This window comes from Canis lupus, chromosome 15, assembly GCF_011100685.1.
Source record: "Canis lupus familiaris isolate Mischka breed German Shepherd chromosome 15, alternate assembly UU_Cfam_GSD_1.0, whole genome shotgun sequence".
Taxonomy (NCBI): domain Eukaryota; kingdom Metazoa; phylum Chordata; class Mammalia; order Carnivora; family Canidae; genus Canis; species Canis lupus.
The window spans coordinates 45,597,574-45,615,414 of NC_049236.1; the positions used below are offsets into that span (position 1 = coordinate 45,597,574).

The 17,841-nt window shown below is 33.4% G+C and overlaps 1 protein-coding gene across 5 annotated transcripts in view; it reads right to left on the reverse strand.

The window, feature by feature from the left end:
- The window catches only part of TTC29 (tetratricopeptide repeat domain 29), a 243,319-nt gene that overhangs the window by 201,698 nt on the left and 23,780 nt on the right, over window positions 1-17,841 (reverse strand). For all 5 annotated transcript variants that reach the window (XM_038558949.1, XM_038558950.1, XM_038558951.1 and 2 more), the window contains exon 5: window positions 2,378-2,601. In XM_038558949.1, coding sequence (XP_038414877.1) covers window positions 2,378-2,601 — 224 coding nt within the window. The remainder of the gene's footprint in view (window positions 1-2,377; window positions 2,602-17,841) is intronic.

The following is a 17,841-nucleotide window of genomic DNA, read 5'->3' on the forward strand; positions in this document are numbered from 1 at the left end:
GGGCACAAGGCCCTAATCATAATATTACAGATGGTACAGAGATGATTTACAACAATGGGTAATATAAAAAATGTTATTAGGGACCAAAAAATCCATCTTAACAAATGGAAAATAATCAAAAAAGAAATGGCTGGCTTACTTTAAATACTTCTGTGCTATAAAACAGTAAGTGATGTTTTGAAGAGTAATTTAAATAACTCTAGGTTCCTGCTCTGTAAGTCTCAAGAGACAGAACTGACCCAAGATGACTATTGTTAGTGCCATAGCTTTGATTAAATGAACTTCATTGTGACCCTAGAATGATAGTGTTTCCAATGAGAAGCAATGAGAATGCTCAGAGATACGCTACTTCAGGAATATTTTTTTCAGATTCCATATTCCATTCCATGACCATAGAGGATAGAATCTTGAGACACCAGATTTTTATATTCTAGGTTAAGTGTGTGTGTGCACCTGTGTGCATTCTTTAAGATCTAGGATTAATTCAAAGTATTAAGAGTGAAGGTGTCTATCCCATTTTCTGGGAGGTTTTTAACTCATATCACAATCTTTCCTCAATAAAGTTTATATGTTAAATGTGAAAACACTATACAATTTTTTAAAGCATACAAATATTCACATGTACTTCAGCTGAAGTATTCTCAACAATGTTTTTTTGCAATAATTTTAACTTTCTATATTGCAACCAGGCAAAAGCCACTGCATTTTGAAGGAGAAAACCTTACAGAAGAGTTATTCTGAGCAAGAGGTAGTTTTATTTCACTTAACAAATGCAACTTAGTTATGATGAACATATGATAAAGCCACCCAGTAAAGAAAATATTTTTTTACTTACAACATGTGTATAAAATATTGACTACTATAAAGTTTGCACTTTTTTAACTTTTGGAATTGGAGAAACAGTTAAAATGTTTGGTTACTTATCTTTAAAAAATTTAAATGTTTTCTACCTTAAAATAGACTACTTAGCATTTTAGTTTCTTTATAATTACAAAATGCTTTCTGACAAATTTCTCACATTTAAGACACTTTGTAACAAGTGATGTATTTGGCTCATATTTATGCTACTCAAAAGGAGCCTCTATTTAAAACACTTAGTGAGTATGATGAATTCAACAAGAAAAAATGACTAATGGGGAAATTTTATCTTGTTCAATTCTATTTTCAGTGCAAATATCACTTCAGAATTTGGAGCTGAAGCTAGAATGTAGGTTTTTTACAATAGCATTTTTTATTTATAACAATTAATTTCTTGAGAAATTAGATGTCATATTTTAGAATTCACCAAAGTATTCTATTTTTAAAGTCAATCCTGAAGTTAAATACTTCTCATAATACAAATATTCACTTCCTTTCTACACACACAAACACACACAAACTCACTTGTGTTGTTAGGATTTTTGTGTTATCTCCTATATGTAAGCCAGGTGACAACCTGATGGGAAACATGTATTAACTCTACTATAGAGGGTGAGACACTTTTGCTACCTCTCTAGTACTGTTCCATGTCCCCAATAAGTTTCCCCACTGTAGCACTGATTGACAAAAAGTTGTGTAATACTCTATTTTTCCATAGAAAGCCCTAAAATGAAATATAGGCCTTGTTTGGCCCTGAGCTTTTCTTTTTGAGTCTCATGGTCTTTTTACACAAAAAGTTGAAGAAATTAATAATTTAGACCACATCAACTTTTAGGATTTCCTTTCTTTGATTACCTAAAATAACTGATTCTTAATATGTAACTAGGAAGACTCATGACAATATCAGTATAATTATAGGAGAGATTAAAATATTTTCAGTACTTGAAACATTGATTTTCTGGAAAATTTTAAGATACAAAAAAAGGAATTTATTAGAAAAATGTGATGGATAATATAAAGTAAACAATTTTATTCATAATTGTGAATTGCAGGCTTTTTGCATCTTCTCACTATTCACTAATAAAAATTTTCTGATTGAAATCTGTAGGATTTATAGATAAGACCCTCAAATTCCATCACATAAATACTAGAAAATCTGTATAATGTTCAAGTTATACTCTTTGAATGTATCTCATCAAAAAAAGTCAAAATTCAGGTTATATATTTTTAAAACTATGGAAAGATTTGTAATTCATGATACAAAAGATTTTAATGGATTGGAAAATTCTGGAGATGTCATCAGGTGCTATGTATTGTCTTCCCGGCTTGGAAAGACATCAGCAGGATGCCCCTGTGTCTGGGCAGCTTTGTGGTTCAGCATTCCCTATCATGTATTCCATAAAGATGCTTAGGTGTCTAGAAGGAGTTGTGCTAAGGTGTCTTCTTAATGTTTTGAATCCTCCCTCAGGCCCATTGTTCTGGCTTCTGCAGGACTGCTGCCCAAAGGCCGTCCACTCACCTTTCCTTTCAGCTGCCTCAGCCCTCGTCAGGTAGTGGTAGAAGTGATCCAGCTTATCAGGCTGCTCCTCCAGGGGTCTCTGCAACCAGGAAAGGGACCTAACTCTCGCGGTCTCCTGCAGGGCATCCCACTTCTTCATCAGGGCGAAGAGCTCAGTAAAGGACTTATGATAACCATCTCGCAGCATGTCCACACAAATGTTCTTCTTGTATGAGTTCCGGTAACTGGGAATAATAAGAAACCCAACGCTCAGAACATTATTTTAATCCTTTAAATCTGTGCAGTGTTTTTTCTTCTCTAATAGTTAAAGGTTGAATCACACTGCCTTTTTCTTTTTTTTCCTGAGTGAAAACTGAAAATGCTCTTTGCCTCGAACACTTGTAAATGAACAACTTCAGTTTAATGAAAGATGCCAGGAGCTACTCAAATGTAGTCATTTTAGTAAAATTACATTATAAATATATCAGTTCCAAAGCTGAGCTCAGAACCGACTATTGTCAGTCTGTTCTGGCTGCTAGAACAAAATACTAGTGACTGAGTAGCTTACAGACAACAGAAATACATTGTTCACAGTTCTGGAGGCTGGAATTTCAAGATCAAGGTGCCAGCATGGTCATGTTCTGGGGAGGGCCCTCTTCCTCCTTCGTGGTTGGCACCTTCTCACAGTATCTTCACATAGTGCAAGGGGTTGGGGATCTCTCTGGAGACCTTTTTTTCTTATAAGGCACTAATCCCATTCACGAGGGCAGAGCTCTCATGACCTAAGCACCTCCCAAAGACCTCAATTACTAATACCATCACCTTTGGGAATTAGAATTTAAACATATGAATTTGGGGGAACACATCCAGACCACAGCAATTACAATGTCCACAAGTACTTGATGTACTAGCCTCCCAGTAAAACAAAACAGAAAAATCCAATATGCCAAGCAAAAATTAAACATGCCATTAAATATTTTAAAAATGCACTCTATATTAAGTGGCTTCATTGTACGTTATGGAAATTCATTCATTTATTCATTCATGTTTGGATGTTTGGCTAGAAAATGTTTACTAAAATCTATTACTAAGTATATTTGAAAAATATTTTCAGTTAGGATTAAGGTAATGATTCGTTACATTACTAATTTGCTTCTAATTTAATAATAAATCAAATGCAAGAAGATAATATTCCATTTATTATTCAACAAATAGCTATTAAATTTTCTAAGTGGAAGGCACTGTTCTAGATTGAATGGATTCATTCTCCTTGTGAAGTTTGTATTCTAGTGGGAGAACACAACTAACACATAAGTAAACAAATAATAAATAATGTGAGATGATGAAAAGTACTATACAGAAAATAAACAGGGTTATGGGATAACAGCTGTGTGGTGGCTATTATTCCACTTAATGAGCAATCAGGAGCCAAATCGTATAGTTACTAATTATATTACATTTTTTAAAAGTTAGGAGACAGTTAAGTATTTAGAGCAACTGACATAATGTGATACTACTACCAGCAGTAAAAATTTCAATGTGAAGTGGAAACAGCCTAGAAGTAGAATACTCAAGGTTGAGGCCAGTTCTACTTAAACTCCTTGGACTGCATTTCATCTCATTTGCAAAGTGTGCATATCAACATATGCTGTACCTATATCAGGATTCTTCTAAGAACAAAATTAAATTATATATGTGAAAATGTTCTGAGAAGTGTTAAGTCCTGCATTACTGGTTCCCAGCTCCTGGCTATGCAACAGATTCATCTATGGAATTGAACAAACACACAAACAAACAATGCCCATGTTCCATCTACCAAGAATTTCTTACTCAGTGGATCAACTTAGGCATGAAACAAGACACATTAAGATAGGTGAAGAGAGGAGTGGTGAGAGTAATGTTTTAAAAGAAAAGACAAGACCTCAAAGCCATGGTAAGAAGTTTGGACTCCAAGCTAGGAATGAGATGGAGGTAGAGCCATTGAAAGGTCCGGGTTAGGAAATGGAGTCATTACTCCATGAGCCTGAAGTTTAGAAAAGCCATCTGGATGGAGTGTCCAATTGAATTGTTACCCTCCCCTATCTGGCAGCCAGATACACACAGCACCTATTGTAGTAGGATTTATCCACAAAGAGAATAAGGAAACCATATTACCAGGCCCAAAGCTCAAAAAACACCATCTTGTATGAGGCCAAAAACATATGATAGGCAGGTAAAAAGGTAACAGAATTTTGTTTGTTTCTGCTCTCTAGTCAAGAAGGAGGAGAATATGAAGAAGGAGCAGTGAGGCCATGTCCTCTCATTCCCCTCCTTTTTACCTGCCCCTTCACAAGTATAGCAAAATTCAGTTTCTCAGTAGAAGAGGACCAGAAGCAGCCACTGTAATTTCCCATAGCTCCTGAATGGTACAGGTGAAATGCCATTAATAGTCTAATGAGCTCCATGTATGACACAAAAGTTAATGGAAAGAGAGGGCTGGTGTATCTGTCATAATGTCACTGACCACAACAAGGAGGTGTGTGCTAACATGCTCTTGTATGGGCTGCCCACAGGGATTGAAGGAGGACATAGCCATAACTCGGAGAATAAGAAGCAACAGGGAGCAATCAAAGGAGTCAGGTCAGCATATTTCCATATCTGACCTGGAAAGTTGGATTGAGTGCATCAGAGGTGGACATCTGTATAGAATGCATCCAACTACAAGTAAGAGAATGTGTTTCATAGTGCCTTTAGAACAGCAGGTTTCCACTTAGCACAGCACAAGATGCCTGAAGGTAAGCATCTGCTGGTCCTGATTCAGTGGCCTGGCAAGTTCAATGTGTCTGGGATTATCTTAATCTTTCCCTCATGCTTGTCCCCTGCTGGTCACTGGAGGGTTGCTATAGCACCCGGTACTGTGTCCACCTTCAAGGCAAAAAGAAAGGGGTGATGGGTGGCACCAGATGTGTCTTTGTTATTGGCGGGGAATAAAGCATTCCTATAACTGCTAGTAGATTCACACTTTGGTCCCATTGACCAGAACTTTGTCACATGGCCATCCCTTGCTGCAAGGAGACTGGAAAAACAAATATCCTGCCTGTTCTTGGACACATTGCTTTCCCAAGCAAACTGGAGTTACATTAGCAAAAAAGAATGGGGAAATGAGATACTAGATGGACAAGTTCAGTGTCTATAGCAAGGTCCTAGATTAAGGTCTGAAAGTAAATACTGGGGATCCCTGGGTGGCTCAGTGGTTTAGCATCTGCCTTCGGCCCACCCAGGGCGTGATCCTGGGATCCCGGGATAGAGTCCCATGTCAGGCTCCCAGCAGGGAGGCTGCTTTTCCCTCTGCCTGTGTCTCTGCCTCTCTCTGTGTCTCTCATGAATAAATAAAATCTTAAAAAAAATGAAAGTAAATACTGACAAACCCCCAGCCCTGGACTTTCTGGATAAAACTGGGCAGGATGCCCAATTAAATTTGAGTATCAGGTAAGTAATAATTTTTTTAGTATTAGTATTCTCCAAATATTCCATGGGACCTATCTATTTATACTAAAAAAGCGTTGTTGGGTTTTTTTTGAAATTCATATTGAAGTGTATATCCAGTATTTTTATTTGCTAAATCTTGCAACTCTCTTCCTCTCCACTCTGCACCAGGACCGTGTTGTTTCTATGTAATCGGGTGAGAGGAAAAGGTGTCAGAATCTTGAATAACCTGAGAAATCACTGAATTGGACTCACATAACCTGAGAGAGACAAGATTAGATTTTTACACTAGGGAGGATCAAGGCTCAGGGCCAGGAATTAAAATTAAGTTATAAAAAAATAAAGGCTTTCAATTTACGATCCTTGAGCTTGTGACTCTGAAATTCATACCTGATCCACGAGATTGGCCAGGAGGAGGGTAGAATTGGGAACAGGGAGAAGAGATGGGAGACTCTGGTGGTCCCGAAAAGGACAGGCCACAGAGGCTGAGCCAAAGCGAAGGCGGGGGAATGGACACACACAGGTGGATTCAATACATATTTAAGAGCTAAAAATATCAATTCCCGAGTGGTGAGTAGGTGTTAGGGGTAGAAGAAAGGGAACACCTAGGATGACAACCAGGCTTTGAGCTAATTGATAATTAGCTAAGGAAGGGAACACAAAAGGTTGAACATTTTTGGGGAAAGAGAATGAGCTTGGGTTTAGGTGAGGAGGCTGAAGTGACACCGAAGTGGTGCCTCTGAGGAGGGGTAGGTTGTGGGGGAAATATAGAAGATCTGAGGATGAGAGGCTGAAAATCCAGCCTTGTTTCAAACAAGAAGAGTCATCTTTGTATGGTTATGCCTCGGAAGAAAAGAAAATTATAAATAATAAAAGTTAGAACATTGACTTTAAACAATAAAAATAAACATAAGCTGGGAGGCCATCTATATTCTAATCTCAAATCTCTACTCTTGACAGAAAATCATTCTGGAAGCCTTATTTCCTTTGCCTGGAAAGTGAGGAGGGTGTTTTGGTGGGATTTGGTCCACCGGGCATCTAGTTCCACTTCCACAGGTGGCAGCTCTCTGAACTTCTGGAAATGACCATTCTCACACTGTGTGCCATCTTAGAGGGGCTTGATTTTAAAGATTTTCTAACCACAGTGACCCAAATTAAGGCAATGGGTTCCTCCCCCAGAATTCTGAATCTTGAGGCAGGAAACACAACAAAGGTTTAGTAGGTTTTTGGAGCTCAGTCATCTAGGGAGTGACATCCTGACAAGAGTCCCAAGTAGTCCTTGCTACCAAGATCCTACCCAGGGTCTCATGTCTTGTCCTTTTCATCTGAGCTGGGTTCTCCCTAAACTCATTTGATTACCCAATACCCTTCCAAATTTTTTTTTTTTTTACTTTATTTAGTCAGAATCAGTTTCTGCTGCCTGTGACCAAAGTACATGAATGGATTCAGAAGGAATTGCACTAAAATGGTTTCTAAGACATTTTTCAGCCTCAAAACATCCATGATATATAACTGATATCAATTTTTTAAAATTTCTGGTACATTTTTTAAAAAGATCATTCTTTGCAGAAGAGATTTCAAACAGACAAGTATTTTAAAATGCATGAATAACTATGCTGATACAATCTCAATTTTATATACACATCCGTGTGTGTGCACACATGCATATGTACATGTATGTCGTTATTTAAGCCTCAGTACTAATCTGAAAGCAAGAAAGAGCAATTAGTGACTTGCTAAATAATTTCCTATTGAAATATTCATAGCTAATGCAAATTATTTATTTTAACCAAATAATTTTCTTTTATTAAAATGAACTGACCATCTGAAAAAAAGGTGCATCAATTTCCACCATTATATTTGGATTTCTCAGGTTTTATATTTCATAATAGAATTATAGGGAATGTTGATTTGCTTTTTGGAAGGAAAATTTTTTTAAACACAAATAGAGGGACGGCTGGGTGGCTTAGTGGTTGAGCGTGTGCCTTCGGCTCAGGGCATGATCCTGGAGACCCGGGATCGAGTCCCACATTGGCCTCCCCATGGGAGCCTGCTTCTCCCTCTGCCTATGTCTCTGCCTCTCTCTGTGTCTCTCATCCATCAATAAATAAAATCTCAAGCACAAATAAATATACAGATAGAATTCAAATTTATTATTTTCTTATTTAGACACGAAGTTCTCCATCTTGGTTTCACTTGTATATTAAAACCGATATTAGTATAAATTAAAACATATTCTTTGTAAGCATCAGAAGAAAAATCTCCTTGACCTGGAAAGTCACTATGCTGGGCAGAAATTGAGAATTCTGGTAAAATTTATGTAGAGATGTGAGAAGAGTTTTCCTGACAGAAAACATGCCATTCACAGGAGCAGAAGTTGTGACACTCCTGGATATGCCAGACTCTGAATCTATATCCCGAGGAAGAGGTCTGCCATCGCAGAGAGCTGGTGCTGCTTCCAACCAAGGGATGCAGTTGGAGAAGAATGAATTTAGGAATGGAATTCAGTGGTCATCTGTTTCATATGGATTTTATTACTATTTAAAGGCATTTTTCAAAGGAGATTCTGTGCATTTTAAATTTATGTAAAAATGACCCTAAATGAATCTAAGATTTAAAAAAAATCTATAAATTTACAGAATGTAAAATTGGCCACTTTGACAAAACCTCCTAGCAGTTGAACATGTGGAGACGCTGAGAGATGGGGAACTTTCTGTTAAACAGTCACGGAGATATTATATCGTTTTAAAATTCTGCCTTAAAACATTATGAGTGGCTATTTAAAGAGTGCCTAAGTTGTGGTAGGCACTGTGTAGACATAATTTCTAACACACTGTAACTCTACAAAGCAATACTTCCATTTTCACTTCCAGTTTCAAGAAACTGTCTTCAGTGAGGTTGTGACTTGCCAAAGAAGGACAAAGTCATACAAAATAATAAGGGGCAGAGTTGGATAGAATTCACATCCAGGTTTCTGAGTGCAAATCCTGGCTTTTTCCTACTTTACCACTTTGTCTTCTATTACATCTATTATATCAACAAATCTGATGTTGATTTTTCTTCTCCTTCCCTTCCTCTGTACATTTTCTTTATTTGCATTGATTGCTTCAGAATTTGTCATAATTGGACAATTACAATGTAATTCTCAAATCTGAAATTTGTTGCCTATGTCCATGCTAATCTATGTTTATGCCGGCTTGGGAAAAGAGAGTAGTGTCATTCTGTGACTCTCCTAAAGAGCTCCCTTCCTTGAAGTGAGGGAGCAGACAGTAGCATCTATCCGGAGCAAAGTAAATAGACGTGATTGTCACTCCAGGATACATAAGTCTAATAAAAGAAAAACACTGAGAAAGACAAATGAATAAAAGGATAAAAAGCACACATTTTTACCAATACAAAAAACATGAATAAATGGAATGAACAGATATAACAGCTCATTTTATTTCTCTTCTAGGTATTTATATTAGTTATTAGATGGATTGTCAAAATCAAATGAATTATCAACTACTCAAATATATGATTAATATATTTAACATATTTTCTTCATAGGACAAACTCAAATACTGTATCAAGGTGAAGCTTCATATTCAGTAAATCATTTCAAAAGAAGTTTAATGAAAAATCATACTTTAAAACAAGATCATAAAATTTTTATTTAATCTGACAAAGATAAACTCAAAAGATACGTAATATCTAATCAAAAGTCAGGATAATACTTTTATTCCATTAAGTTAATATTTATAAGTCACTAGTGGGTTATCTATGTGTCAGTTATAACAGTCTTACATTCATACTGTAGGAATAAATGTTATTGGAATCACCTACGGGATAATTACGTTGACTCTTAAATTAATACTTAAATAGCTTCAGTTAATATAATTTCCATGGAATAAAGTGAGTCACTATTCTTTTATTTTAAATTTTTTTATTGGAGTTCAATTTGCCAACATATAGCATAACACCCAGTGCTCATCCCGCCAAGTGCCCCCCTCAGTGCCCATCACCCAGTCACCCCAACCCCTCCACCCACCTCCCCTTCCTCTACCCCTTGTTCATTTCCCAGAGTTAGGTGTGTGAGTCACTATTCTTACCCATACTTTTCAGTGTAGGTAGATATTACATATAATTAAAATGGGAAAATACATTCTTGACATACACATACTGATAAAAACCATATAAGTAATTTGGGTATGTTTTATAGTTTTTTGTGAAAAGAATAAAATTTTCCCAAAAGCTAAAACAAAGATATGCCATTCTCTTAGTCATATAAATATATATAAAGAAAGAGAAGTTAGAAAGAAAAAAAATATCAATTATATTTGAAGAGAGTGAAAAGCATATAGAATTACAATGGAAACTGAAAGCATTTTTTAATTTTATACATTTAGGTTTTTAACAATTGTTAGTCATAGTATTGAGTATGAGTGATTAAGAACTAACATTAAGAAATACACTATCATCACTCACATATATTTTTGTGTAATAACCACTGGAGAATTGATATTTTTTAGGACTTTTATTTTCCATGTACTTCAAAATACAACAAGAAAAAAACATTTCATTATGAAAAAAGCTCTTTTTAAATTTCAAAGATGTCCAATGAGTTGACTGGTCTCTGGGGGCATCTACTGGAAATTTAGCAAACTGCAGTCACATCATGTAAATTTGATAACTTTCATTATCCATCTTAATACAGATATTATTTTAATTGATATGCAAATAAGGTGACACTCAAAGAAGATAAATGTAAAGTTATGCATGGTATTCCATCTCATCCATCTGGAAACAGCAAAATATGTAGCTGTCTATGAGATCAGTTAACAAATACTCAACTGTTAAAAATGTAAATAGGGCAGGTGGCATAACACAGATGAACAGTTTTCAAACCACTCAATTTTCATGTTTGGAAAAATTAGAAATATATTTCAGAGATAAACATACACATATATAATGAGGCATTTTTATTAATCTAAAGAAGATATATAAAAAGCATTTTTAATATAATGGTTTCTCTAATGCAAATTCATTTTGCATCTTAGTATATCCATCAATATAAATAACTTGATAATCACTGCTTATTTTCTATATGACTTACTTTAATTATTTACATGTTAATATCTCAAAAAGTAGAGTTTGTTATACTTGAAAAATCTATTGTTTATTATAATTAGTTATTAAGAGTGAAATTAGTCATTAAAATGAATATTGTTATCAATTTCTCCTAAACATTTTAGAAGAACTTCCTTAAAGAAAAATGAACATACAATAAAGATAACACAATAACTGCACCTTATGTATAGTTTTAGCATATATTTCAATAAAGAAAATAATACTTGTAACATTATTATTGCAGTTTTGACTAACCATGTTATAGGAATTTTAATGTAACAGAAATTTTAATAATTATGATTTTCTTTGTGAAATTTATTGGTCATATTTGCTGTAATAGAAAATTAAAAGATAATTTTGAAGCTTTATCTAACTGTGCTATACTTATTATTGTACCATAAAATACTTTAGATGTTGCTATAATTTTATATAAAAACTCTCCTAATCAAGATTGAAATACGTAACATTTTAACTTCATTCCAAAGAAACACTACAAACACATATATTAGTTTGCACTATTTTGAAGATCTTAAAATTGCTATCCAAATAAATGTGATATCATTTTTAATTGTATAAATTGAAAAAAACTAATCAACATAAAAATGTTACCAACAAATCAGAACATTGGCAGAACATATGGCAGGATTTTTATTTTAGTTTAGATTTAGAATCATGTTAGATAGCTGGACTTATTTGATAACAAAAATAAATAAATAAAATCCACCACCCCCAAGAGGTTATGGAATAGAATTTTTTTGTGATTTTCTAAACAATATAGAAGTTCACTAACTTGAAACTGCTACATATGTCAGGGTGCTCTATATTTTCAGAAAATACACATTTTTATCTATTAATAAGGAAAGTTAGCATAGTCAGACTGCCAACATTTTAAAAGTATATTTACAAATGGAAAAATGCCATTTGGAAAAAACTATTTAATCTACATTCAACCTAATTCTTTTTCTTTAAAATTTCATAATAACTAAGAAATTTAACCTACAATATTTTGTAAATAGGGCTATTAATATAATTCAACAAAAAAATAAAATACTTAAAAATACGATCAGCAAAGAATTCTGCCAAGATTACAATAAAAATTCACTTTAACATGGACAATTTTACTTTAGGATATAGAATAATTATGTATAATTAGAATGGAACAAAGATTATTTCTCAGATTAAAGTAGGTAAGGACTGATATTTAGCATAAAAGGGAGTAACTTTTTGCTAGATCAAAAGCTGTTAATCGAATACTATTTTTGCTGGGGTTACCCACTATCAGAGGAAGGCTGGGGTTATTTATCGGACAGTACAGACTGCAATATTACAATAGCTTTAAATGATTCCCTTAATAATATAAAGGCGTTTTTTATATTCACATCCTATTAAAAATTACTTGCTCAAGTGATTCCAAGTCAATCAAATATTTGAAGTAGAGATTGTCATCAATCAGGAATGAATAAAACTATTCGTCAGTCAATAATATAAAGTATTACTGAAATATTTAACTGTGTAGCCGTAACACACATTTTCTTTACTGATTTTCTCTACTAGAAAAATCTCAAACTTAACCACATTAAAAAAAGTTTTTCTTTAGAGAATTTTAGTGAAAAGCACTGGAAGAAAGAAAGCTCTTTATATGAAGCTAATTACATAATTTTTAAAATAGTCCTATTACTTGCAAACTCCCTTGAGAAACTCAAACTTATTTACAAAGGAAAATGTTAACCTAAAGATTGGACATGGAAAGATATGAAATGAGTGTTATCATTTCAGAAGAATTTTCAGGGAAGGTATTTTCACAGTACCACCATTGAGTCCAAGCACCTTTGGCTAAATGAGGTCATATCTATTTTTGTTCTTTTTTTTTTCAAATCACACTGTAACTTCCAACTACAGGAAAACCAATTAAAACATAAGCTGAAAAATAAAGCCTGAAAATAATCTTAGTTTTTGGATTGAGTCATAATGATAAAAAAAGAAATCTGAGTAATATAATTCTGCTATGGTTGGAGTCCTAACACAACAACAATAAACATAAGAAAAAAGAGGAGAAAAACAATAGGTAAGCTTCATGCTACACGACTACAAACATGTATAAACATGATCAAGCTAGCTCATTGACTCATGTCAGTCTATATCTATTTACAATTTTTTATTAATATAAAATCTATACAATATAACAGTTTTTTTATAACACTGTTTTTTGAAACAATTTTTTATTAATATAAATCCATACAATATAACACTGTTTTTTGAAACATAATCTTGTGACTGCTCTCCAAAATTTTTAATAATCTATTTTTTAGGAAATTTTGTCTCAAATAATATCACTTAAACTTTTCCTTTCAGTTAATCATCAATACATCTTTATAAATTAAAGAACTATCAGTTTTCCATATAAGTGAGTGAAATGTCAACTTTTAATAAAAATGCAAAGCTGGAGAATATAAAGACAAAACTTAGTAAAAACAACAAGTTGCATTAAAAAGAAAACTTCAGCTCACTGTGTTCTTTTTTTTTTACTAAAGTATGTCATACATTTTATCTTTGCAAGAGTTTGACGAGTTTTGCAAGTAAAATTCTGTTTCCTCTACACTTGCTAATAGTCATGAGAATCTGTAGTTTGCACCTTCCCATTAAAAATGTATTGTATTTTTTTGAAATTATTCACCCCGCCTTTTATCCAGATCATGTCTTTGAAAGGAGGAAGTAGATAATAAATGGAATAATTCATGATTTCCCATTAAATATGAAACTTTCTTTTGCAGAGTTTAGAAAATGAAGTTCTACATAATGTACAAAAGTTGATTAGAACTTTTTTAACCTTTTCAAGAAAAAACCTTTCACATTAAACAACTGCATGAGGAGGTTTCTTTGGGAAAAGTAAACCAATCAGTTCTTTCCCGCTATAGCTTGATCATATATATTCCAATGTTGTTTCTTCCAAACATACATTCATTTATAATACCTACCTATTAAAACAATGGAAAGAAAAACAGTGTACATTGAGCTATAAACATGACAAGTATCTAAAAAAATGAAACTGATGTTTAAATTACAAAGGGAAAAATCCCATAAATTAAAAATGAAAACAAAATATTATTCATGCTCTTTCCAGCAATGTAATGGAAGATACAGTAAGGGTAAATAATAAAACCTATATTTAAATTTCTATTATTATTATGACATTTCTTCTAGCATGGCAATGATATTTCATAATGAAAAAAAAATTTACCTTTATAAAATTTATCTTTATGAACATTTGTATTGTATTAACTACACTCTTTTGCTTTCTTTTGATAAAATAAAAAAAAATTAAACCAAATGACTATTAGGCTCACAACTGTTCTATCATTGTATATTTCTTTAATAAGATATCTGTAGTAAATTTAACTGAAGAAAAATGTCAAGTTCTATTTTAGGGTACAGATAACCTCAATTTTTTGTGCTTTTAAGGTTCTTTTGTGGAACAGTTTGTTTTTCACTAAGCATATTTTAATTTTCCCCATTACAAAAAAATTAAGAATATATTTTGCCCTTTCAAGCTTGAATACCTAAAAGATAACTACCATAATGTGAGCCATGTGAAAAACCTTTCATACTGTATCCTCTTTAATTACTGTCAGAAAGGTGGTTGTAGAATACACACGCGAACACTGAGGCAAGGATTTCTCACGGGCTTTATGTCCACAATAATCAAACTTTCAAAACATAGTTTTACACTTAGGAAAAACTAAATAAAAACAGTAAACAAATTGATTAAATGATGCTCTGGTCAGACCACATCTGTATGTAAATATCTTATTTTCCTGAATGTTGTATTAATTTGATTGCAGCTATCTCTAACATTTAGAAAATTCTTACTTGTAGTAACTAAGAGCATGGGTACATCACATCAAATATGTGCATCAATAAGAATATTGTAAGAACAAAAAGGAGTATTTGTCAGGAGCAAAATAAAAGAGCCTTGAATTCCAACTTAAAAAAAAACACAAAATATACATATAGTAGGGATTATAACTTCCTTGAGACAGAGAACATGTCATATGTTTCTTTTGCATTTTCATATAACAATGCAAATGTCAACAAAGTGAAAGCTTGTATAACATTATTAGTATCAAACAAAATAGAATTCAGGCATAAAAAATTAAAGGGGTACATGAATAGCAGGGATTCATAAATAGATAGATTTACGAGAAATAGAGCAATTAGGAAACAATAACCTAATAACATAGGATCAAAATAAACAGAATAAGGGGAAATTTATTTTATAGCATTTTTTTTCAGAAAATTACAAAGAAAGCCAAGGAAAAAAGGATTTGAATAACAATTTTCTAGCATGATTGAAATAATAGGCTCAATCTAATTATTAGTTTCTGATAGCATTTTCTGTATGGAACTATCTACGAAATAAATAGAGAATATATATTTATTTTTCAAACATACAAAGAATATTTATAAAAATTGGCCATGTACTGGACATAGAAGAAACTTTATAAATTGTTATCATATATGGCATATTTAATGAGCACAAGAGTCACTCCCCAATCCTGCAACCCTCCCCCACCAAAAAAAAAAAAAACCCTCCAAAAATCTACTCATCTGCAAATTTACAAATGTATTTCTAATGTATTCACTGCCTAAAGGGAAAAACCACCATAGAAATGTTCATATATTTAGAATTGAAACAATATAAAAATACTATCAAATCCTGGGGAAGAAGTCATCATGGTATTCAAAAAGAAATTTATAATTTAGTGAAAGGGAATAGAAGGGAAGGGTGAAGAAATGGGTAGGAAATATCAGAAAGGGAGACAGAACATAAAGACTGCTAACTCTGGGAAACGAACTAGGGGTGGTGGAAGGGGAGGAGGGCAGGGGGTGGGGGTGAATGGGTGACGGGCACTGAGGGGGGCACTTGACGGGATGAGCACTGGGTGTTATTCTGTATGTTGGCAAATTGAACACCAATAAAAAATAAATTTATTATTAAAAAAAGGAATCAAGCATAAGAAAAAAAAGAAATTTATAATTTAAATGTACTTGTTAAAAAACAAGAGAACAGAAACAAGTGAAGAAGCTAGCTTTCAACTCAGGATGCTAGAAAAAAAATCTTAACAATATGAAGTCAAATAAAGGACAAAGAAGGAAATACTAAAGGAAAAGGCATAAATTAATACAGAACAAAAAGATTATCAGTTGCGTATAACCCCCAGTACTCATTATATCACCCGCCTTCCTTAATGCCCATCACCAAATCATTGACCATTAAGTCTGAAACTAAGTGTGTACTTTATGTTGGCTAATTGAATTTAAATTAAAAAAAAATACAGAACGAAAAAGGTGACCCATAAAACAAAATAAGTGCTTATGTGAAGAGACAAATAAATCTTTGCAAGTATAATCAAGACAGACAAAAATAAGGCACCAAAATTGTGCCAGGAATGAAAAAGATAAGACAGCTTCTAATTATAATTATACTAATGGCTAACTTTTATTGTATACTTACAATGGGCCAATGTTCTCAATACTTCATTTGTATTATCTTTTTTAAACTACAACATTTTTTGATAGGTATTATTATTATCATCTTCATTTTATAGATGAGGAAACTATGGCACAAAGAGGAGCTTTTTCCCCCCTCTTTTTATAGAGAAGGAGAGAGGCAGAGAGAGAAAGAGAATCTTAAGCAGGTTCCATAACTAGCACAGAGCCCAGTGGAAGGGCTTGATCTCATCACCCTGAGATCATGACCTGAGTGGAAATGGAGAGTCAGACCCTTAAGTTACTGAGCCACCCAGTTGCCACAACAAAGAGATTAATTAATGAGTTGAAGATCATACACCCTTTGAATGGTGGAGCTAGGTTATCCACTCCAGCACTCTAATTTTAGAGCCTGTTATTTGCCACTATTATCTTCATACTACCTCCAAGATACAGAGAATGTTTCTACACATATAAAAGAGATTTAAATGTTATTAGAAAATATCATGCTAAATTTTATCATGCTAAATATAACAATCTATATAAACTAGACACCTATATAAAATAAAATATGAATTATCAGTTTGCTAGAGAAGACTTAGAAAACCAATTACAACAGATCTATTCTCTTCTTCTGGACCATTCTCCCACCAAAGGAGCAAAACTATTTGGTTTTATTTATTTGTTTTTTTAAAAGATTTAATTTATTTATTCATAAGAAACACATGGAGAGAGAGAGAGAGAGAGAGAGAGGCAGAGACATATAGGCCGAGGGAGAAGTAGGCTCCCTGCAGGGAGCCCTATGTGGGACTCCATCCCAGGACCGTGGGATCATGCCCTGAGCCGAAGGCAGATGCTTAACTGCTGAGCTACCCAGGTGTCCCAATTATTTGGTTTTATAAAGAAGTTCTATCAAACTCTTAATAAGTAAGAAATTCCTATCTCATCAGAAATATTCCAGAGTATAGAGAAAGGTGAAAATTTCTTTAGTTCATTTTACAAAATCCCAAAACTGTAGCAAAAGAAAAGTATAGGTCAAAATCATGCAAAACTCTCTCCCTCATGCCTCAAAAAGGAACCCCTAGCAAACAGAAACCATAATGAGTAAGCAGGGTTTTCCCCAGATTTGCACAAACGGTATATCATTATAAAATCTAGTAACTTTATGATAATCTCAGTAGGTACTAGAAAATTATTTAGTAAACTTCAAAACTGATAAAGAAAAGTACAAACTAAAAATTGAATTCCTTATCTTGGTAATGTACATCTATTAAATCCACATCTCTATAGCTGTTAACATTCATTGTTTCCATTTGCTCTTCTCGCTGTCTCTTGGATAAATATTTATCCTCTGTTTTACTTTTCTTTAAAATGTTTTGCACCTAGATGGTATTTGACTTTCTCTACCTTACTTTGCTTAGCAT